Raw genomic sequence first — 22,800 nt, forward strand, 5'->3', positions numbered from 1 at the left:
CAATTGTCACGGAAATAATTGACATCTTTGATTGTGCATTGGACATTGTACATTGAGATATTTTTCTCCTTGTTGTCTCCTTGTAGATTGTTCAACAACTTTTTCAGCTCTTGTCTATTTATATGTGGGAGGAACCACTAGCTGAGAGGAGTCACGAGGAGCCAGCTGAGAAAGACACAGGGGTAATAAAGTACTATCACACAATAATGCTGTGTACTTTTAAGGCTGATGTCATATTGCTCTGCCACCAGTGTACTTTCTTCTTTCTAGCCATGCATTCTCTAAATTACTCATGTTCAGTTCTCTGGACCACATCACAGTCTGTTCACAGCACTATCTAAATGGCCACTCATAAAAAGCCTATTACCGTAATAGCGATATCATAAAGGAAGGTGTTTTGTGTTTATTACTGCCTGAAAATAGTGAATGAAGTGAAGCGGTAATCTGACAGAAAATGGCTGTGTTCAGGAAGGAGGGAAATTCACTGCTGGCAGCAATGACACAGAAAACAGCAGGGCTTCTTGGTAGAGCAGATGGACCTGTACTCTGTGGTGGAGAAATGGGCGAGGACAGGAAAATAAAAACAACTTTAATAACTGTCAAATTACAAAGAATATTACATGGATTACATGAATATGAAATATAACTATTGAGTTAACAGATAATTAGAATTTGAAAATATGATTTGCTTATCACTGATCATTTATTTACAATTGAACTCTTCCATGCAGTTGGTTAGATAGAATTGTGAACAGATTTAACCTTTTTTTGTGATTTTAATTTAATTATATGTATTATTGGGTTGAATAAATCATTTATGTCAAGTGTTACATATCATATTGTTTATACAGTATCTTTACATTTAGTTTCTGCTATTGCACATTGCAACAAATCTATTTATTCAGCTGTTGGACATGCTGGTACTGTATACAGTGTTAATGTGTTATTCACCATGTGTTTTGCAGAATTCTGGCAACTACGATGAATGTATTCCCATTGGAGATTTTTCCTTTGACCCGCACAAGATAATCTGCTGTTCTTTGGAGAGTGGGAACATCCTCTCCCATGGTTCAGGAGGGAAAGGTTACGGCCTGGCAACCACTTCCATTACCTCTGGCTGTTTCATATGGAAGGTAAGGATTTGCCTCTGCTTTCTGTGTTATGTGTTACGTGTATTGTCTGGATGTTATCACTAAAATCTAAAATAACTTGACATTGACCTACCCAAACTTCACTTCTCAGTTCTACATTACCAAAGAAAACCGAGGCAATGAAGGCACATGCATTGGCGTCTCACGTTGGCCAGTCAGAGATCACAACCACCACACCACCACTGACATGTGGCTGTATCGTGCTTATAGTGGCAACCTGTACCACGGAGGGGAGTTAGTCCGCACGCTTCCCTCTTTTACCCAGGGCGACACCATCACCTGTATCCTGGACATGGAGGCTCACACCATATCATTTGCCAAGAATGACAAGGTCTGACCAGATATTCAAACTTAACATTCAGGTATTTTGCTTTACTTGACTGTTGTGATTTTCTGAATGTGTGTTTGTATGTTTCTTCTAGGAGCCAAAGTTGGCATTTGAAGGTGTGGTTGCCTCAGAGCTGTACCCTTGTGTGTTGTTCTACAGCAGCAATCCTGGAGAGAAGGTAATTGATAGTTAATAACTCTTATTGATAATGTTTTTTTGGCCACAATGGGAATACAGATACATGTGAATTGCAAGAACAGCTGGTTGCACGAACTCCTCCCAATCACCTGAATTGCACCCTTTCATTTACTTATTTGTGAACTGAACAGAAACTGGTTAGCTTGGCTATCCCAGGGTTTCTGGCAGTTTAGTTTGAAGTTTCAGTAATTTTTTTTTAGTTAAACAAAACCATACCTCTGTTTTTGTCACAGGTGGCACTGCGAGACCTCCAGATGAGAGGCATGCCCAGTAATCTGCTCCCTGGCGAACCTCTCTGCAGCCCTCGGATGACGGTGCTGCTGGAGTCGACAGTGCACCTCCTCCGCAGGCTCCATCAGTGTGACCAGTGGGCCTCGCACATCAACCAGCACATCCATATGCAGCTGGAGCTCATTGGTCCTTTGCTGAAAGAGGACGACTTAGGAAACTTCAATCAAGGTTAGCCACACAAGTTTCGAAAACCTAACCAGTGCAGGAAATGTAATATCTTTCTAACTTACTTTCAAGGGAGATTGAACAGCAGTAGTGAATGAAGCCTTCATAGTTTTGCCTGAATGTTTTTTCGAATGTTTTCTGAACCCATGTGATTGTGTTTGTGGTTGATTCCATGGTCACAGATGGGCAGACCTGTTAAACTTAAATAATATTCAAGATTTTGAGATTATTTTTCAGTTATATATGTGAAGAAAAAAAAAAGAATTGGCAATAGAGACTTTAAACAATTCCCTGTCAGTCACAGTCCACCTATTGTGCACCCAGGAGTGAACAGCTGGTGTGAAGAGCAGATGGAGGAATCCAGCTGGAGACTGTATTTGATTTGCTACATCTGTGGCTTGAGCGTCTGCCCCTGACTGTTAAACAGTCTCCTGTATTTGAATTCCATTATTAAAGGAAACTAATGAGCTGAAATGTACTTTTATGTGACATGTCTGAATCAGTATTACTCTTTGTTTCCTTCAGGCTCCATTCCCACACACTCCGAGAAAGAACAGGATGAAAGGCCAAAAGACCAGGCTGGTGACGACGCAGGGGAATTGCCAGCACATCGTCGGTCCCTGTCGGAGGCCAAGCTGGCAGCTCTTTGCAACCAAGTGTGGCCGGTGCTGGCCCTGATCGGAGGAGTGGACAGTGGTCTGCGGGCTGGAGGTCTCTGCCGGCACAAGCCCAGCGGACGCAGGGCTATTCTGCTTGGCGTCCTGAAAGAAGGGAGCTCCCTGACTAAGCTTCAGTGGGAGGAGCCAGACCTCTCTGTCAGGTATTACAAATATATATTCATATGATCACTTATTTATGATTAAATGTCTCCGTACTGTATGTGTTTCTTAAATTACAACATTCATTAACTTCCATTAAACAGTTACTATATTTTCCTTGTCTTGGTCCGTTCAGCATCTTTACTACTCTGTATATTCTTTTCTGTTAGTGTTTATTTTTCCTTCTCTGTAAGTTACTTTATTTTTACTTTATTTTCATCATTTACCCCTCTGATCTTACTTTCTTCTTGCTTCCTCTTCTTCATTCTTAAATCCATTAACCCCTGTTGAATCCGTCCTGGTGTCAATCCATGCTCTATCTGTGGGTTCTTCTCATCCTTCCAAATAACTAAGCTCCATGAATTCTTGGTCACCCAGCGACACGCCGATCATCTCACTGGAGCCCTGTGACTTATCCTGCTGCGATGTCACCCGACTCGGAGGCCTCAAACCGAAGGTGTTGTTAGATCTGATTTATTTGATGGGGCTGCTGGAGGAGCAGGGGTGGCTGGGGACTTATCCAAACCCCAAAAGGAAACACTCAGAGGAAAACATGAAGGAGGGTGAGACACAGAGCTGTTTGGATGAAGACGCGTCTGATGAAGTCAGATGGCTGACGGAAGAAGAGAGGAAGAAGTTCAAGGATCAGAAGGTCGAGACGGACCCCTTCATATCACCGTCCTCAACCAAAGACGCCACGAAGATCACGGACCATCATGAGGTGACCTGTCTACCCCTACCTCACCAAACACCCCAAACCTCCAAAGCAGATGCCTTTGCACTTGAACTGAGAGCAGTTAGAGTCTCATATCTTCTCGTTGGAGCTTTGAAATCCCTCACTGTCATTTTCAGCTGTGAGAAGCTGTCAGATTTGCTCCTAGTGTCTAAACATGACCCTCCCAACTCTCCAGTGAGTCCCCTCTCCAGCCTAAACTCCGACCAGGCTAAGACCAGCAGCAAACAATGGGATGAGAGCGCTGAGCTGAGATCAGTGCTGCAGTATGTGGTGCAGAGCATGGTGAAGTGGGCGGTCAGGCCCTGTCCCATCAAACAGACCGTGTCTCTTACCGACCTGGAGAGGGCTCAGGTCATGATCTACAAAGGAGCCCTTCACAAGCTGCAGGAGGACAAAGAACGCAAAGGTATCTACATTTAAGAATTAGATTGTTGCTGTTTTGCAGAAATGACGACTTATGTCAGACTTTAGACACAAAAAACATGACTTTTACATTATAATGTTAAATCTTTAGACTTGAAATTAATGAGATATTGACAAGAATATCTTGCAGAGCCACATCCCATGAATATTTAGTATTACTATGACTATGACTTGTTTGATATTGGGCCTTGAGGCAGGAGTCATCAGCCATTAAAATAGCATTATTATCATTATTATTATTATTTTTTTTAATCAACTAATCATTGCAGCTCTGGCTTTTCAATAATCCATACAGTAGCTGCAGCTGAATGACTTAAATAACAAACAAATATACAGTATATCATAGAAAATATCTTATGGATTTTCTTTAGTCCTCATTGCTACATTTCCCTTGCAGAATCAGGCCACCACTTGTCCTCTCAGCCCATATCCAAGTCCTCCAGCTCTGTGTCCTTGTACAGTGCAGGGTCAGAAGGCACTGCCATCTTCGGCCAGTCAAACAGAGCCTCTGCCTCGTCCTCTAATACTGACTTGGCATCATCTCTGCCAACACACCTGCAGGCGGATGGCCTCGATAATTTCAACCCTTTCCTCCCAATAAGCCTCCTCCAGTGAGTATAAAATGGGTTTACTATATCAGAAAATATTCATACGATTTATCTCTTGGTTGAGTAAGTCGTGCTAAAAGCTGAGTACAGCACATTCTCAGAAACTGGAGTTATGGTGGATTCTCCTGTTACTGATTGCTACAGACCTGTATCTTTTGGCAGCAGCAGCTTTTCTGAAGTCCAGGGGATGGGTGAGTTAGGATCTATATGAAAAAAAAGAGTGAGGATTCTGCTTGCACTGTCTTTAGTCTAGGCTGCAGCTCTGCCTGCTTGTCTTTCTCTTAACCCAGCCAGCTGATCAGAGTGTCGGTGTTATTCCTGCTTTTAAGAAGCGAACAAACAAACAGCTTCAGGATTACCTAATAAAACAGAAAATAAAATCTTAATCCTCTGGGCAGGAGAATTTGACAAGAGTAGTACCAATCTCTTCGCCAAAAGTCTCTCACAGCACAAAGCACATATTGTGCCACCTTTTCTGAGTTACCAGGGTTGAGCAACATGTTGACGTAATTTGCTGTGACTTCTTAGGCATCTTAATTCCGGTTAAATAAAGCTCAACTCATGCTTTTTTGGTAGGTGAGATTTCAAAAGTTTGTTTGGGACTGACGACTGGTAGTGTAGCACCACTTGCTCTGTGTTGTTACTGTATACACTATCTTCACTCTTTCTAGGCACATGGTGCTAACTCGGTTCCCTACGCTTACCGGCCTGGTTAGTGCTCCCTCCGTTCTGCACCCTTGCTTCAGCCTGGCCAGCTCTGCTTCTTGTGATGCCTTCACAGAGCAGCAGACTAGCTTCATGGAACCAGGTCCCTGCAGCACGCAGGCCAGAAGCAGCCTGGGTAAGAACAAATGCAGAGACGTTTTATGGGGGGAAAAGCTGTCAATGCACAGAGAGGAAAAAGTTGTGTAATTTAAATGTATCTCCTAATTTAAAATTACTGATAAACAACACAATGTTTTATAGAGAATAGCTTTGCTCGTTCCTGCAGAATTGCAGGTCAGTGCCGTTTTTAAACTTTTTTCCCCATTTTGGCTTCACATTCAAACGCTATCAGTGTAATTTCAAAATTACTGTAGTTAAGCTCAGCCAGACTCCTGTTGCAATAGCAGGAGAGCAATCATTGTAAACTCTCTGTCTCTTGCATGATTTTACATGTTCAGCTATTTGTCACTTATCTTATCTGCTGCTCAAAACAGCATGTGTTTTGCTCTGTGATTTGACAGATATGATATTAAAACTATCAACTGCATGCATGACACAGTTTGTGCACTTACATGCTTGAATGGCACCATTTGTTTCATTGTCAGTTATGTTGGTGTTATTTTTGAACATTGCTGGTTAATGCATCAAACTTGAAGGTATTGCTCTGACATTCATATCTTAGACATTAGGATTAATGGGCCAGTTGATTAATATATGTTATTCAGTCAGGACATGAAAACTAGATTGAAAAGTTACATAGAATAGAGAGACATTTTCTCTGTAGACTAATAAAACACTATACAATGAATGAGTAAAACTAAATGTGAAGGTAATTACTCTGCTGAATTCCACAGCAGTCTACATGCATGACAAATTCAAGATGTCGCTGTGGGCTTGTTTTTGTTTTCTGTTTTTTGTGTACTTTTCCTTTTCTCCTCAACCACCAGAACGGACACAAATGTTTGTCACCAGTCGATTGCTAGAAATGGGATTCACTATGAGACATATCTACTGGGCCATGGAGGCAGCAGGTACTGCTTTGTGGAGTGTGTCTGATACCCCAGAGTTTTTTTTTTCTTTTTTTTGCTTCATGTGCTTTTCTATTTTAAACATATGTCCTTCACTGTGTGCTGTAGCCTTCCTGTAGTAAGAGAAAAGTGTGCGTTATGTGTGGAGGAAGATGCATTTTATTGGTTGTTTACTATTTTTAATGTAAAAATAACAGGCATCAAATTACTATTACTGTATATTTGATGCATATTATTGTTGTTATTATCATTATTGTCATCAGGGTGCACAAGTGTTTTCCTGATTTTCTATCTCATCTCTCAGCCTTTAAATATTTCTATTGAGATTGTTGCATCGCTGCAGTGTCATTTTGATTTACATGCAAATCTCCTTTTCACTAAAATGTAGCTCACAGAGGCTTCTTTGGTGACAGTGTCACCTCACGGTAAAACTGAATCAGAATATCTGGCACAGATCATGTGTGTATTATGAGCATGTAAACAAGCGTGCATTTTCACATTTACACATAGCACCAACATACATTTCCACCCTTTCACTTAAATTCCCCTCATTATCCTGATCTCAGGCATTTTCTCACGTACTATAACACATACATCACACCACCCCTCGTCCTACACTGCACCATCAAAGCAGATGTAGCGGTCTGACCTTAAACGTTGCACAGAAGCGCGATCATCTGGTGGTGATGTCCGACATGAAGTAGCAATGCAGCACTCCATGATCCGTCCTTTCTTTTTGAACTCTGACAGTTCAACTTCCCTGTGGTCCCTCCCAGATGTAGCAGGTGACTTGGACTCTCAGACCATCGAGGTGTTGGCCAGCTGGATGCTAGAGCACCCCATGACGGAGGAGCAGCAGGCAGTGGAGTCAGCCAGACCGGAGGGCGCTCCTGAGACGCCGTCCCCAGATGGGCCGGAGACGGTGCAGTGTCCTGAGCGGCCCACCAGCCAACCCACTGAAAGGTCAGAGATTTCAGAGGCACACTGACGTCATTGCTGTGAGCAGAACTAGTTTGCTGATGCACTGCATGTCATCTCGTTCACAGCCTGCTACCAGGGCTGGACTGGATAGAGAGGGAGAACTTCTTGGATGTCCACCTGACCAGGAACAGACCTCCCCCAGCACGACGGAGACGCTCAGGCCCAACTCAGAGGACGTCGTTCCGCAGGGCAGGTCAGAGTGACAGCTTTGAATGAGACGATGAAGATGAAAATGAAGCAGTGTTTATGTGTTAGTTTCACGAAATCTTCTGTGGAAACACCCCCTTACCATACCAACTGTAACATAATCTTTTCAGACTTGCCATCACCCAACCCACTCCCACAGCTGTACACAGCGGTCGGTGAATGGCCAGAGCAGGTGGAGTTTCATCCTTTCTCTGCTGACGAGGAGTCAGAGTTGGGCTACATGGACGATCCGTACCATGAGGAAAGTTATGAGGACCTGCTCACCCCCTCGTTCTTCAGTTTGGAGAGAGACACACTCCAGATAGTGGAGGTGACACTCAGATTATCATCACTAAGGCTGCAAGACGTTGATGAAACACAAATGTAGTTTAGAACGTTTCAATAAATATACTGTATGTTATGAGTTAAAATGCAAAATTATAAACACAGAAGTCACAGATTAAGTAACTACATGCTGCAAAAAATAATAATGTTTAAAGAAGAATCTGAATATGCACATGAATTCAATTGTAGAGTTGTTTATAGGCCTGGTGTGTTGTTTCATTTCAAACCATGTACGAGAAATATTATCATCCATCTTATTCTCCCTGCTTTAGGCCGGAGAAGAACACAGCCAGATGGTGAAGTGTGAGCTGTGCAACACTCTGACCCTGCAGTTTAACAATCACATAAAGCGCCGTCACCCAGGTTGCGGGCAGAGTGCTGCGCGTAAGGGCTACGACAGCACCGGGGCCTACGTGGATGTCTGGTTCAAAGGAGAGTGCGGCTCCAACTTTCCCTTCTACCTCCTCTGCACCTCCTGCAGGGAAAAGTATCTGGCTGCAAACCTGAGCGACGCAAATTCTAAATATGAAAGGTAAAGCAAATGTATGCAAATTTATGTCTGCACGAAACGATGAAGAGATTCATGCAGCACAATTTTCAAAGCAACCTGTCTCTTGATGTCATATATTTATAAGAACTTCATGAGATTTTGATATTGTTAAGTATAACTAGTTACAGTATGCAGCCTGCTATTTATCACTATTCTGTCCTCTTTTTGTTTTTAGGATTAAAGGTCTAACATCTGATTTGATTGGCCAGCTGGACAGCACATCTGATGGTAGGAGAAGGAACTTTCACTCTTACGTGAGACGAGTCGTTTGGTTGTCATGAAATGCAGTTTTGTTTTTAAAACATGAAGGATACTTGTGTTTGCTTAGATGACTGGGAAATGAGCCACCAGGACGAGTGTGACACAGACAAGCTGACAGGCCTGGAGGACTTTGGGCTCTTGCTGAGACCACTGGGGCTGACTGAAAAGAAGCTGGTACCAGACCCCATAACTTTCACTGAACCAGATCCACTGGGAGCCCGGGTTTACAGCTCTGCAGACCCAACAAGAGCCGCAGCTCCCAAAGGTACTGGCTGTTAATTATAGTAGCTAGATGTGACCGACTTTTGGACTGAGTTCAAAAAGTGTCTGTGTCAAATATCTCAGAATATAACATTTAGGAAAGTAGTAGTAGTAGCAGTAGTTAAAGATGACAGTGATGCATTTGCACATACTGTATAATATTAACAGATGCAGAACTGCAAATAAATAAAACATAAAAATGCTGGCATCCACACACCTCTGAATATTAAATAGCTGGTCGTGTACAAAGAGAACAGTAGGCCACATTTACTCAGTGGTTAACTGTCTTCTTGTTCCTGTGGATGTTTCTTTCACTTTATCTCTGGTGAAAGATTTAGCCCACATAACACACACCCACATTCCCTCTGTGCTTGTTGGCAGCATCCACACTCCATCCACAGGCAAACTTGCTGCAGCATAGTGACTCATTACTCATTTATCATAGCTGCACATCTGAGGCCCACATCCTCCCAGTTGTCCCAGTGGTCCAGTATGGTTGTTCTTTTTTTGGGGGGGACGTGGGGATGCTCACATCAGAAGGATAAGCATGCCATGTACTGTGCTTTGATGTGAGTTTAACATGATCATGGGCTTGTCCTATAATTAACAGAGTGCCGTTTGATGCGATTTCTGTCGTTACCAGGAAATGCCCTGGTTGAGCAGAAGACCTCTCTGAGCCTTGGACAGCAGGCGGTGTCGCTGAGGGACTCTCATGACAGACTGAAAGCTTTACGAAGAGTCACCAGCACAGCACAGATTCTGCTAGCCTACAGCATGGTGATGAGAGCTCTGTCTCAGACGGCCTCTAGGTACAGTTCTTTTCTTTTTTCTTTTTTTTTATGTTTTATTTTTTATTTTTTCAGGAACAAAGTTACACTTACCAACTGACAAGACAAATTCAAATCTAGAAAAAAGACAATATCCACAAAATTAAAAATGAACACTATGTACAATAACAGGACAATAGAAAGTGGGGGAAAAATCATAATAATAAATGAATAAATAAAATACATTATGCAATAATCGGAGATACAGAGAGAGACAAAGGGTAGCATCACTACTCATAGATCATGCCAAGTCAAGCTCCAATACAGGGAAATTAGTCAACCTGATGTGCTGGGAGATTTTCCATATACATTTAAAATGGTTGCCATATTTTGTAAAAAGTCTTGCTTCAAAAGGATTTCTGTAAGTTTCTTAGAATAATTTGTGGTACAGTACATTTAACCAAAACATGTTGTTGTTGGTACATTGTCCTTACCCATTCACTGCGGTTTCATCTTTCTTTTATCTCACTCCCCCAGCGCGTCAGTGTGCAGCCAGTCCAACGGATTGGAGTCCTTGGGTCTGGCAGACATCCGCATCTTGGTGCGTTTGATGACTCTTGCAGCAGGGGGCAGGGCACACACCTGTGTGGACCGACAGGCAGGTGGGAAGGGGCTGGCGACAGAACGCAACAACTCCACCTGCCTCAGCTTCCTTACCTCAGCCATCGGCAACGTGGTGTCCCACAGCTCTACTGCTTACAGACAGCTAGTGGAGATATGCACTCAGGTCAGTTTTCTTTGATCAGTCAACCATTTATTAATACTATACATGCTAATTATTGCAAATAGTTGATATCTAAATTTCACATCACATTATACCACTATATCATAGTTTCCCATATGCCTTTGATAACAGCTAATAAACACATTTTAATACATCATTCAATTACATTTCCTCTCTTGTACTATTTCCATATTTGACTGAATTAATTACAGTGGGATCAGTTGGACTCTGAACTTCTGGACTGGAATTAAGGGCCGATTGGCTGGTTGAACATCTGGTTTGATATAATTGGCTCTTTCAAGTGTTTATCGAAAACTGATGAAAGCAAATTTAGGCTTGTAAAAGATCAATGAGCTTCAAGAATGATTAAAATACACAATAAAAAGAGTAATAATCAAAGTAATAATTACAATAGAGCATAGAAAATTATAAAGAATGAAATTAGGATCCATTGAAATAAGGAATTATCCATGTATTACAGGATTATTTCATTGTGGACATGTATAAATGCTGGCAAATGGAGGTAATTTTTCCAAATGTGAATGTCGTGTGAACACTGCTGCTTGTAGGATCTAATGGCGGCAGCTACGGGGGTGAACATCGGGGCCATCAGTGACCCACAACAGAGAGGTTGTCTGAGCTCCAGTCTCACAGCTGCAGCTCAGGGCGCTCAGCAGCAGAGGGACTTCAGTGACCAGACGCCCCCAACCTTCCTGGTCACGCAAAGTCTGGTGACCCTGCTGACTGAAAAGAGTGTTCACTGTTCCAGCCCAGAGAGGGCCGAACACGAGGCTAATGGTGAGAGACGAGTCGCGTCATCATGTGCAATTATTCATCACAGTGTCTGAAATCCTGTGAGCTTGTTATTCATAGTAACTCTCCTCTGCTCGTGTCTGTTTAACATAGATGCAGGGAACCACGGGATGTCTTCTTCGTCCTTGCCCCCCTCCCCTTTACCCCACTTGAATGCCAGAGTGGGCCCTCTGGAGCTGGCTAATGCGTTGGCAGCATGTGTCCTGTCTGCCAGGTTGACCAGTAAACACCGCCAGTGGGCAGCACAGCAGCTGGTGCAGGCCCTGGCCGCCACGGGAAGGGACATCCCTAATCGTCCCCAGACGTACAGCGACCTGGCTAGTGATTTGCGCAAATGTCCTCTCAAGAGGCTGGAAGGACACTATAACAAGGTAAGGGATTTGTAGGATCAGCAGTGTGTCAAGTCAGCGCATTTTCTGCATTATAACTGTTTCCATAGAACAAGCAGTATTCTCCTGGTATATGTTCAGAAACTAAAACCAGGGACTTCTGTTATCTTTATAAGGGTTGGAAAGATGAGTAATTCATAAATATATGAATAATAACCTCTTTAAACATTGTTTTAAAAGCATGCATCATTGTTGTTAAAATCTTTTTCTAAGACTGGATGTCCCTGAAAATGTCCAATGGTGTAACCACAAAGTGTACATCTAAAAAAATATACTTTCTTCTGAAAAAATTAAGTTGAAATAGATTTTTTGCTGTGTTTCTATATTTAAATTTTAATGCATTTTGGCAACAGTGAGCAGGACAAAAACACAGCTTTTTTTTCCAAATTAAATGACAAATTATGAAAATTTTGTTAAGAAACACGGTGTTGCATTGCAAAAGTGAATTACATTTATTCCACACTTGAGTCCAGATTTATTTTCCTGTATAAAGTCAGATTTTTATGAAAAAATACCAGTTACACCGCTTGACACTGGGTTGCATCACGTCATTGACCCATAAACAAAGTGTATGGTCAAGTCTAATAGAATAAATGTATTTAGCTAAAATACATGAAATATTAAGACCTTTAATCAGTATTAATGTTCTGTTTCAGGTGGCCAGCTGTTGCTGGAGCAGTGAGCAGAATTTGCTGGCTACATGTTCTCAGGACAAGGTGGTGCAACTGTGGAGCATCAGCCACAACTCAGTGGAGTTACAGACGACCTTCTCCTGTATCACCAGGTGATGTATTTTTGATTCAGTGTTGATTATTTCATTATTGTTTTGATGTTAAACTTTCAAAAGATATATCTCTTTCGCCCTCCTCCCATCTCAAAAATGTCCTTCATTTGACTCTCTTCAGTAAGGTGGACAGGTCAAACAACGAGAGGCCAGGTCGATGTCACCACATGTCTCCTGTGTACTGGAGTCCAGGGGGAAACTTCCTGGCTGCCCCTGAAAACAAACACATCAACATCATGAACATCAGGGGTGAGTCCTTTTGTCTTTTTCACTAGTCTTAGTTTTTATTATATGTACTCTTCTTTGATATGGTCTTTATACTGTAGCTATATGCCTGAAAGTTTTCAAGTCATCACTTAGGAAATGTTAACTGTCAAACTCCGCACCTACAAACTTCTGTCACTTTACAGGATCTCACTGTCACGTGGAGGCTCAGGTGTCCCGGGTCACGGCCCTCTGCTGGGCCCACACCTTCAGCTTGTGGGTTCTGGACCAGCCGACGTCCTGTAAGAACAGAGCGGCCGAGAGCCTGTTGGTGGGCCGGCTGGATGGCTCCCTCTGCTGGCTGCAGGTCACAATGCAGGAAATGGAGTTGAACATGAAAAGCACTGAACTCATCCACTGCCACAGGAAAGAAGGTGAGGAGGCTGTTGTGCACACTGTTAATTACAGATCTAACAGAATGACATGTTTTTCAAGAAAATTAAGTCACGCACGTTTAATGTATATGTACATCACATTAGGCAACATTAGTAAAGGATTGTTTATTTTACTATATATTTCTCTTTATTTTATTTTTTATTTTTTGCCAATAATTCCTGTTTCCTGCTTTAGGTGTGTTTGGATGGGTACATCTCAGCTCATACCATTTTTAAGATTGAGTTCATGTTGTAGACTTAAAGAACTATTTTTTTCAAGAACTGTGCCTATTTTCCTTCTTGCCAAGAGTTAGATAAGTGGAAGGGTAAACAGATAAAACAGCATCAGCATTCCAGTATTAATACCAACCTAATGAATTCCTGGCTCCACCTTCAAAAACACAGCAGTGGCATCAATCACATAACTCCTGGCAGGAAAGCAAAACATGCATTTCTCAACAATATCAGCTCATTGGTTTTAAACGGCTGTTCCTCTTTCATGATTCCTCCCAGCTCCCCAGTGTGTCGCCTGGCACAGTGAGGACAAGCCGTTTGCAGTGGGCTACCCCACAGGAAAGATCCTGCTGGCCACTACTGAGACCTATGAGAACGAGCAGCCTGTGGTGTTGTCCGTCTTCCAGGTTTGTCTGCAAAGTTTCCTCCACACGCACTTGAACTGCAGCAAAGAGACAAAGAGCTGCTTGCGCTCCACTCTGTTGCCAACACACTGTGACACAGATTTATCTCTTACTGACCACTCCACTCTCCTTCCTCTCCTCTCACCCTCCAGGACGGTGTGAGTGCTCTAAAATGGGACCCCACGGGGCACTTGCTGCTGTGCTTGGGCAGGTCAGAGGTAACAAAGATATTAGGACGCTCTGGGGGCACCTGGGTGACCCTGCACTCCCTCCTTCACTCCAGCACTGTTAACATCGCTGAATGGTGCCCACTCGCTGGCAGAGCTCCTGATCCCAGGCTCATGATGGCTGTGTGAGTTTAAATGACTCTAACATCCTGTTCTATAGTCTTTCTCTGAATATTTTCACACCTTCTTGACAACATTTACCTTTTCTGAAAGAAAAATAGAGAAAGATTTAGTGGAAAATGTCTGATAATAGTGGCATTATTGTATTATTTATTTATTTATTTATTTCATATATTTATATTTCACATCCAGTAATTTGCATTTTATCTCCATGTTTCCACAGGGGTTGTCAGAATGGCTCTGTGTATGTCTGGACACTGCCACAGGGGGGCACCGTTGTGTCTTTGCCCAACATACTGAACAACTCCCCAAGCCAAGAGAAAAACAACGATGTCAAGGTCAGTGTTGTGAGGATTTCATGCACCAGTTACTCAGTTTGGTTTTTAGCTGTTTTAAGCTCATGGAATCACCTGCTTTCTATCCTTTTTTTTTTTTTACAGCAGGACAGCGCAAAGTGTGTGTTTGTGCTTCATGGCCACATTACAGCAGTGAAGTCCCTTTCATTTTGCTCCAGTGGAATGACTCTGGTGTCTGGAGGGATAGGGGGGCTGCTCAACATCTGGTCCTTACAGGTCAGAAAACAATCTTTAAACTGCTGCTGCCACTTTCTAATCTGAAGTCCAAACAAACAAACACTGTTGCCTGAAATTTGAACTATTGTTTAATATAGAATTTGAATCCCCTGCCTCTCTGTGCCTCTTGCAGGATGGTTCAGTCTTACAGACTGCTACAGGCTTGGGTTCAGTCGTCAGCACCACCTGGATACCAAATCTGGGTGTGGCCGCCTGCTTCGGGAGGTCGAAGGTAATTTGAATTTCTACTAAACCTGTTTGTTAATATGAATCTACAAATAAGTGAGCTTTAGAGGTGCTGGCAGAGTTGTCTGGATAAATCCAGACTTATGTTTTCTTCCAGTCTTGCTAATCTAAGTTAGCCAGACATGAGTTACAACAAAACCTTTGTCTTAATTCTTCACAAAACTGTTTTTTAAGTATTTCTTGAAACTACTGTACGACTCTCTAAGTTAGGCATTTACTTATTCATTATTTCCAGAGCTGAAACTATGTAAATTAGCATCCAGTTATCTTCAGATTGCTTGAATTACTTTACAGCTGTGTTCTGTCATTGTGTCTTTACCAGGATGTTTTGTTGATCTGCTGCAACCCCGACTGGATCAGTCAAAATCACGTGCTCTCTTCCTGTCGCATGGTTCTCAGAAGTCAGAACATCCTGGGTCTAAATCGAGCCCCCTGTTTGGCCGTCTTCCTGGAGAGGCTGCCCTTACTGCTGCAGGAGCAGTACAACCATGAGCGGGTCATTAATGAAACTGTGCTTTAAAGTTGTTTGGTTACATTTATTCAGTCAATGTTTTGTGTCTCTTCTGTTTTTGTATCATATCAGTCATTTGTGTTTTTGTCCTTGTGAGCTCCAGCTCCTTACTCGTCTCTGTCTTCTGTTAATGCAGACCCACGTTGCAGCGGGTGACCAGCTGGTCCACAGTGCCTTCCTCCAGAGCCTGGCCTCCTTGACTGTTGGTTTGTCCTTAGATAAACATCTGTGCCGTTTCCCTCGCCCTCCTCACCACATCAGTCCTGATGCCCACTCCTGTCCGTCAGAGTGGAGCTGGCTCACCACGTACGCCACCACCGTCCGCAGCGCCGAGGCTATAGCCAGCGGTACTGCTTTCCCAGAATCCTTCATTGTCTCAGAGTTTCAGGAGATGGAAGACACAGAAATCATTAAGGCACTGGTGAGTGGTGACAAATCTCCTCCTCCTGTTGTTTGTTTAGGGAATAGCTGGATATGTTTCATAAATCTGGATGTTGGCATCTACTGAGACACCTCTCTGTCTTTCAGGACAATAGCAAGTGGAGCTTCAGGATGGATGAGCAGCTGATGTCCTGGGCAACCACCCGACCAGAGGTAACAGCTTGGCTGTCTTTAAATAGAGCACACGACAAATGCCAAACTAAAACAGATTTGTTCTCCAGTTTACTTTCTTACTCTCTTTCTTGTCAGTAAAATCTTTTCTTGGTGTTATCATAAGTTGTCATTTCCATTTCACCTGCTGTGTTGTTTAGGACTGGCAACAGGGAGGGAAGAGTGAGGTGTACCTGTGGGGGAACGGACGTTACGGACAGCTGGCAGGAATGGGAACCAACCTCATGATGCCTACGATTGCACCGTCTCTATCACAGACACAACAGGTAGCAGCCTTTTCTCTCAGGATACAGACTGTCCCTTACTACTACGTTGTTTTGTTTTTTTACCTTTCTCCTCTTGTGGATGTTTTTCATGTCATCCAGGTGGTGTGTGGTCAGAACTGTACCTTCCTGCTCCAGTCCAATGGGACTGTATTGGCTGTCGGAGAAGGACAGTACGGCCGACTGGGCCAGGGGAATTCTGATGATCTCTATGTCCCCACTATTATCTTCGCCTTTCAAGGTGAAGAACAGGGTCAAAGATCCTAAGTCTGAGCTGGTCTGCTTTTAGTTAGAGTTTATAGCTTCTGTTTAGGCTGAATTGTTAATTAATATTCTCGTAATTCTTGTCTTTATGAGCTGAGATTTACTAACTTTCTGCTTTGTGAACAGGGTATGTTGTGACTCAGCTGGTGACGTCTTGTGGTTCTGACGGACACTCGATGGCTCTGACTGAGACCGGGGAGGTGTTCAGCTGGGGAGACGGAGATTTTGGAAAACTGGGGCACGGCAACAGTGAAAGGCAGAGGAGACCTAAACAGATCGAGGCCTTACAAGGAGAAGAGGTCGTTCAGGTAGAAATAAAGTCTGGAAGTGTCAAGAACGATATGAGTAAAAATAATGATAAAATAACTCACTCTAGTGTTGCTGCCACATGTTGAGAAAACCAGTATAAGTGTCATATGGCTTTCTCTCCTCTGCCAGCTTGCCTGTGGTTTCCGGCACTCTGCCGTGGTAACAGCAGATGGGAAACTGTTCACCTTCGGTAGTGGTGAATCTGGCCGTCTGGGTCAAAGGTCAACATCCAACAAGATGCTGCCTGAACGGGTGGCAGCGTTAGAGGGATATCATGTGGGGCAGGTGAGGAATAAACCACCTCTTTAATCATTGAACTCCAGTGGTGACATATATACAGTATGTTGTTATAAGCAAACAAAGCTAAGTCAGCTGTCTCCTTCCTCAGGTGTCATGTGGTCTCAACCACACTCTGGTGGTGTCCCTTGATGGGATGGTTGTGTGGGCCTTTGGAGATGGGGATTATGGTAAATTAGGAACTGGTTCCTCAACGGCAAAATACTACCCCCAGGTACGTCATTAATGCTGTCAAAGACTCACATTTGGGAATCCACTAAAGATAAAACACAGATTGCTTATCCTGCCTGGTTTCTAACAGTGAAGAATACCAGAGACCAGAGACATGCTTATTAGTGCCTCATTTACACTGTTTATGAGTTGAATTAACTGAGTTAGGGTTCTCTCATGCATTTACAGGTGCTTCTGAAGTGTACTGTAGATGAAATATTATTTTTGGTTGTTCCTGTTTTCAGAAAGTGGAGCAGCTGTGCAACAAGGGAATTAAGAAGGTCAGCTGTGGAACTCAGTTTTCTGTGGCGTTGGCCTGTGATGGACATGTGTACACATTTGGACAAGGTACATTTTCACATAAAAACTTGATTTTGAATATTTTTGCAATTCTCGTAAACACTTGGTGTTGATTTATTGTGTGGCAAAATGTAAAGTTTTTTCCTCCAACAGTAATCCTCATCTCATTATATCAGCCTTTGAAAAAAAGAAAAATAACTAATTAGGATACACTTAATTTGCATATACATGAAAAAGTATGTAAAATAGCTTGTAGTGTGTGTGTCTTGATGCACTTACAGTCACCCACATTTGACCCACTGGATATTTCAGATTGCTTCTATCCTGACATGCAACATTTCTGTTTGTTACAAAAAAATAAATAGTGATTTAAAAAAGTTATTAAAAAGTGTCAGTACTTGACATGAAGGGAATGTTCTCCTCATAATTCTTACTAACCAATCCAGCTTAGTTGGTCCAATTGCAGAAAAATAAACAATTCTGTTTAGGGTTTATTTTTAGAGCTGACTCACAGATGTCATTGTGTTTCTTGGTTTCATTCTTCAGAGCGTCTAATCGGCCTGCCGGACTCCATGCTGAAGAATAAATCCTGCCCCCAGGTGGTGCCGTCCCTGGAGGGGCTATTCATAGAGGACATTGCCGTGGGCTGTGAACATGTCCTCGCCCTGTCCTCCACCGGAGACGTCTATGCCTGGGGCTGCAACAGCGAGGGACAGGTAACCAAATGTTCAAATATTAAATTATGCACTTTGAAGTTTGTTTTCACCACACATCAGACACACTCCATGGACTGTACTGTGGTGCTTTATATTTGTGTCTCAGCTCGGTCTTGGACACACGAACCCAGTGAAGGAGCCAACACTCATAGCGGCTCTCCAGGGTAAAAACATCAGACAGATCTCTGCTGGACGCTGCCACAGTTCAGCGTGGACCACCCCCTCTACCTCCATGAAAAACTCAGGTACACACAAACACACCCACAGAGAGTCTTTCTGCACCTGTACACCAGAAAATACTCTCTGCATCTGCACATGGAACAATTTGTTCCCTTCATCTCCAGGTGGCTCTGGAAATTTCCAGCTTGGCCTTCCCCAGTCGGTCCCTCCCCAGTACAACACATTGAAAGACTGCAGCCCTGATGTCCTCAGCATGCGGCTTAGGGTGCTCTACCACTTCTCTGATCTCATGTACAAATCCTGGAGGCTGCTAAACCTGGACAACAAGAGTCCGGTAATCGTTCGTTCCATCTTATACCTGTTTCTCCATTTATTAAAATTCATTTAAAAGAACATGTAAAAAAAAAAACCCAAAAAACCAAAACCTACACACTGAATTATTGCTGGTACTCTCATACATCCTGTGTGTCAGTCTTCTCTCTGCCTCGCTATCATTCTGTCAGCGTGATGCCTCACTCACCTCCTCCTGTTTTATGTCCTGTCCTTCCCTCTGCGCAGGTGTCCACCTCACGCTATAGTTCAGGGACGACAGCTATCATCCGGGGCGAGCTCCGCGGCCTTCTATCGCCCAAGGTCAACACTCTGCCTCTGGTGCGCTCCATTGGCAGAACAATGACCCAGGGCAAAACATATGGGCCACAGATCACTGTGAAACGGATATCCACAAGGTGAGGGTGACCACGATTTCCAGTCTGGTGGCAAGCATCTGTGTGTCTTCAGGGGTCCAGCTGCTAGAAAAAAAGATGGGGGGGGGCAAAACAACTTAGTGTATTTCCAACTGACCAGAGTCAGTAGAAGAATTTTAGTGCTGAATCTGCTGCCTTGTGCGTTTTGCTTGCATTTTCCCCCCTTTAATTGCAGCTGTGTTTATTTTATTGATTTTTTAATTGATTTTTGAACTTGGTACATCATTCATCCGTTAGATCTTTCAAGTCTTTAAACAACTTCCCTCCCTCCACCCAACCAACCCTGAACTTGGAGCAGTCAGTTTAAGAAAACAATGATACTTTGATCCTTTGGAAACTGAAGAGAAAAAAAAAACAAACAAAAAAAAATAGCACACCTGCAAGTCATCTGGTAAAATTTCTTATATAAATAATCAACTGAAATAAATAGAGGAGAAAAAAAAGAGAGAAACATACATATACACAGAATATACATACGTATATATAAAAATAAGAAAGAGAATATTTATGTTTGTAAAATTAAAAAAGCAAACAGAAGTAAAACAGTAAAAAAATAAATAAAACCTGACTAAAATAAAATGTGTTTATCTAATATCTGCTAGTATGTGTCCATCACTTGATTGATGATCTGTCCTCTCCTACACTTGTACAGAGGGCGATCGAGCAAGCCCATCTTCGTGCAGATCGCAAAGCAGGTGGTGAGCTTGAATCCTCTGGAGCTTCGGCTCCCGTCACGAGCCTGGAAGGTCAAGCTTGTTGGGGAGGGAGCGGATGATGCCGGAGGAGTGTTTGATGACACCATCACTGAGATGTGCCAGGTAGCACGCAAGCGAGCAGCAGAGATGGTCTTTTTTTAATGCTGCATGAATATTCTGCTTTATGTAAATCGTCACACTGATGATGTGTTTCCACCAGGAGCTGCAGTCTGGCGTGGTGGATCTTCTGATTCACACTCCCAACAGCTTTGCAGATGTGGGCAGTAACACTGACAGGTGTGTGTGTCTTGTTTTCACAACCACAAACCATAACAACACCTTTAAAGTATGAGAGAATATTAAAGTCTTCAGAAATTATCTTTACCTCTGGCGTGCACCTTCACAGGTTCCTGTTGAACCCGGCCGCGCTCTCGGAGGATCACATAGTCCAGTTTCGCTTCCTGGGCATCCTGATGGCTGTGGCCATTCGCACCAAGAAGCCTCTGGACTTACATCTGGCTCCATGGGTGTGGAAACAGCTCTGCTCGATGCCACTGGGAGGGCCTGACCTTGAGGAGGTGGACCTGCTCACCTACCGCACCCTCCAAGGCATCCTCCATCTAGAAAACAGTGGAATCACAGAGGAGAATTTCCACGTGGTGAGATAAAATGCAAATTATGTTATTGCAGATTTACAACTGTCCAAACTGAAAGATATTTAACATTTTTATTCTTCACCTCTCAACCCCTTTTTGTTTTATTTTTCTATACTATCCTTCCTGTCATATCTGCTGTCTGAAGATGATCCCGCTGGACTCGTTCATGGCCCACAGTGCTGATGGAAGGCTGGTACCTGTGGTTCCTGGAGGCCAAAACATATCTCTAAACTTTGGCAACAAGACTGAATATGTGGAGAGAGCTCTGGACTACAGACTGCATGAGATGGATTCACAGGTTTGACAGGAAATAATTCTTCAGGAAAAGTTTTACACAGCTTGCAACTCAGAGAAAATTGTTCCCAAAGGGAAAATGCTGACAGCGTGGCCTCTGCATCCAGTGTGACCTTTAGCAGTTTTCTTTCAACACGGACAGCAATATTATCATCATCATTATACTGGTATTGAGGCAGGGCTAAAATAGTTAAGAGTCAGCACTAGTCAGTTGAAAATCAAGTCATTTTTTATTTAAAATTCACTTGCTCAAAGATGGACAGACTGAGATCAGCATGAAATATAGATCTTAGTCCTTAATGATGGTAAATTAAGCTCTGGGAAAAAAATACCTCTGGTGTGGATTTCTCTCTGTTTGTGAAACACTGGCTTGGTTTTAAACATTCAGTCTGCTCCCCAGTTTCCATTAGCGCACACTCGACAGCCTGTTTGTTGTTCCCGTTGTTGTTGTTTCCCTTTATCTCGCCCTAAGAAGTATCAAAGCTGACGTTGCTCTGTTGTGTCCAGGTGGCAGCCATCAGAGAGGGCATGTCCACCATCATCCCCGTGCCCCTCCTCTCCCTGCTGACAGCACAGCAGCTGGAGCAGCTGGTCTGCGGCCTGCCAGAGGTCTCTGTCGAGATGCTGAAGAAGCTGGTGCGTTACCGTGACATCACCGAGAGCCACCAGCTCATTGGCTGGTTTTGGCAGAGCTTGGAGGAGTTCACCAATGAGGAGAGGGTGCTGTTCCTACGCTTCGTCTCTGGCAGGTCCAGGTTGCCCTCCAACCCGGCCGATATCACACAGAAGTTTCAAATCATCAAGGTGGACAGGGTAAGGTCATTTCTAAAAAAAAAAAAGTAATTTGTCTATTTACAAAGATAAATACTTTATAATAAAAAAACGCCCTCCTTGTCATCTCCTTCAGCCCATCAACGGCCTCCCTACTGCTCAGACTTGCTTCTTCCTGCTTCGCCTGCCCCCGTACACAAGCCAGGCTGTCCTCGCCGAGCGTCTGCGTTACTCCATCCACAACTGCCCCTCCATCGACATGGACAACTACATGCTGACCCACAACACCGACCCAGCAGACAGCTCTGACACCGAGGACTGAAGCAGAGACTGCGGTGGACAGGGTGATGAATGTATCTTCTCCGATGCCATGCACATTATGCACTGAACACAGATTTTTATTCGCCAAACCTGTATGGTAGTGTACTGTTTATATGTTTGTTGACTCAAAGACATGTGTAGTTTTGATTTTCCAACTGTGCAAGGTGTTGTAATTATTGCAGTGCGTACGATGAATCAAAACTACAGGGATACAGAATAAGATTTTAAAAAATATAGGTGATTAAGCCACAATAAAAGAGTTAATGTGCCTGTTTGTTTGAAAATATGTAATAATTTAATGACCTGTCACACATAGGCAGTATTATTGTAAAATAAAGAGTGTTTAAATAAGGAGTTTGGTGTGCTGTAGTTCACATTTCTGCATCCAAATCCATATTCATTTCTTAAGATCAAAGTGAGCATCATACAGTATACTGTATAACCTACACTGTTTGGAACTATAGAGGTCACAATGAGGGTAGATTTACTGTAGGTTGTGAGAATAAAAGTTTAAGGAAGTTTAAAAAAAAAAAATTAGACTCATTAATTATGTTGTAAGTCTTACATATGCCTGCAGTTTAATTTCATTTGCTAAATTCACAGTTTTTCTCAGTGTGAGCCAGATTGCACTGAGATTTTGAC

The 22,800-nt window shown here is 43.0% G+C and overlaps 1 protein-coding gene and 1 long non-coding RNA gene across 9 annotated transcripts in view; one reads left to right on the plus strand and one right to left on the minus strand.

Annotated features, from left to right (window-relative positions):
* LOC310995256 (putative E3 ubiquitin-protein ligase HERC1) overlaps positions 1-22,499 on the plus strand; it is a 39,242-nt gene extending 16,743 nt beyond the window's left edge. For 3 of the 8 annotated variants that reach the window (XM_083984256.1, XM_083984259.1, XM_083984257.1), the window contains exons 34-80: positions 87-182; positions 966-1,133; positions 1,243-1,482; positions 1,574-1,657; positions 1,911-2,136; positions 2,659-2,953; positions 3,306-4,093; positions 4,508-4,721; positions 5,390-5,559; positions 6,371-6,454; positions 7,228-7,414; positions 7,498-7,625; positions 7,750-7,949; positions 8,236-8,495; positions 8,689-8,741; positions 8,842-9,039; positions 9,679-9,844; positions 10,340-10,589; positions 11,156-11,384; positions 11,493-11,770; positions 12,445-12,572; positions 12,694-12,821; positions 12,983-13,210; positions 13,724-13,851; positions 14,001-14,200; positions 14,419-14,533; positions 14,636-14,767; positions 14,901-14,999; positions 15,336-15,509; positions 15,661-15,945; positions 16,053-16,118; positions 16,277-16,402; positions 16,502-16,640; positions 16,790-16,971; positions 17,102-17,257; positions 17,361-17,483; positions 17,725-17,827; positions 18,326-18,495; positions 18,602-18,740; positions 18,840-19,009; positions 19,234-19,403; positions 20,074-20,239; positions 20,337-20,413; positions 20,523-20,775; positions 20,918-21,070; positions 21,574-21,879; positions 21,974-22,499. In XM_083984256.1, the coding sequence (XP_083840382.1) occupies positions 87-182; positions 966-1,133; positions 1,243-1,482; positions 1,574-1,657; positions 1,911-2,136; positions 2,659-2,953; positions 3,306-4,093; positions 4,508-4,721; positions 5,390-5,559; positions 6,371-6,454; positions 7,228-7,414; positions 7,498-7,625; positions 7,750-7,949; positions 8,236-8,495; positions 8,689-8,741; positions 8,842-9,039; positions 9,679-9,844; positions 10,340-10,589; positions 11,156-11,384; positions 11,493-11,770; positions 12,445-12,572; positions 12,694-12,821; positions 12,983-13,210; positions 13,724-13,851; positions 14,001-14,200; positions 14,419-14,533; positions 14,636-14,767; positions 14,901-14,999; positions 15,336-15,509; positions 15,661-15,945; positions 16,053-16,118; positions 16,277-16,402; positions 16,502-16,640; positions 16,790-16,971; positions 17,102-17,257; positions 17,361-17,483; positions 17,725-17,827; positions 18,326-18,495; positions 18,602-18,740; positions 18,840-19,009; positions 19,234-19,403; positions 20,074-20,239; positions 20,337-20,413; positions 20,523-20,775; positions 20,918-21,070; positions 21,574-21,879; positions 21,974-22,159 (8,616 nt within the window). In that variant the 3' untranslated portion in view covers positions 22,160-22,499. Of the gene's footprint in view, positions 1-86; positions 183-965; positions 1,134-1,242; positions 1,483-1,573; positions 1,658-1,910; positions 2,137-2,658; positions 2,954-3,305; positions 4,094-4,507; positions 4,722-4,862; positions 4,910-5,389; positions 5,560-6,370; positions 6,455-7,227; positions 7,415-7,497; positions 7,626-7,749; positions 7,950-8,235; positions 8,496-8,688; positions 8,742-8,841; positions 9,040-9,678; positions 9,845-10,339; positions 10,590-11,155; positions 11,385-11,492; positions 11,771-12,444; positions 12,573-12,693; positions 12,822-12,982; positions 13,211-13,723; positions 13,852-14,000; positions 14,201-14,418; positions 14,534-14,635; positions 14,768-14,900; positions 15,000-15,335; positions 15,510-15,660; positions 15,946-16,052; positions 16,119-16,276; positions 16,403-16,501; positions 16,641-16,789; positions 16,972-17,101; positions 17,258-17,360; positions 17,484-17,724; positions 17,828-18,325; positions 18,496-18,601; positions 18,741-18,839; positions 19,010-19,233; positions 19,404-20,073; positions 20,240-20,336; positions 20,414-20,522; positions 20,776-20,917; positions 21,071-21,573; positions 21,880-21,973 lie in introns of all 8 variants that reach the window. The other 5 variants (XM_083984261.1, XM_083984262.1, XM_083984263.1 and 2 more) reach the window with 5 other exon arrangements.
* On the minus strand, positions 12,657-18,427 carry LOC310995258. Its single transcript, XR_014595820.1, has 3 exons — positions 18,292-18,427; positions 12,959-13,137; positions 12,657-12,785 (listed from the first exon to the last, which is right to left on the minus strand). It is a non-coding gene; the product is annotated as an uncharacterized lncRNA (long non-coding RNA).
* Positions 22,500-22,800: the final 301 nt, after the last annotated feature.

This window comes from Trachurus trachurus (assembly GCF_905171665.1).
Source record: "Trachurus trachurus genome assembly, chromosome: 12".
In the NCBI taxonomy this organism is placed as follows: domain Eukaryota; kingdom Metazoa; phylum Chordata; class Actinopteri; order Carangiformes; family Carangidae; genus Trachurus; species Trachurus trachurus.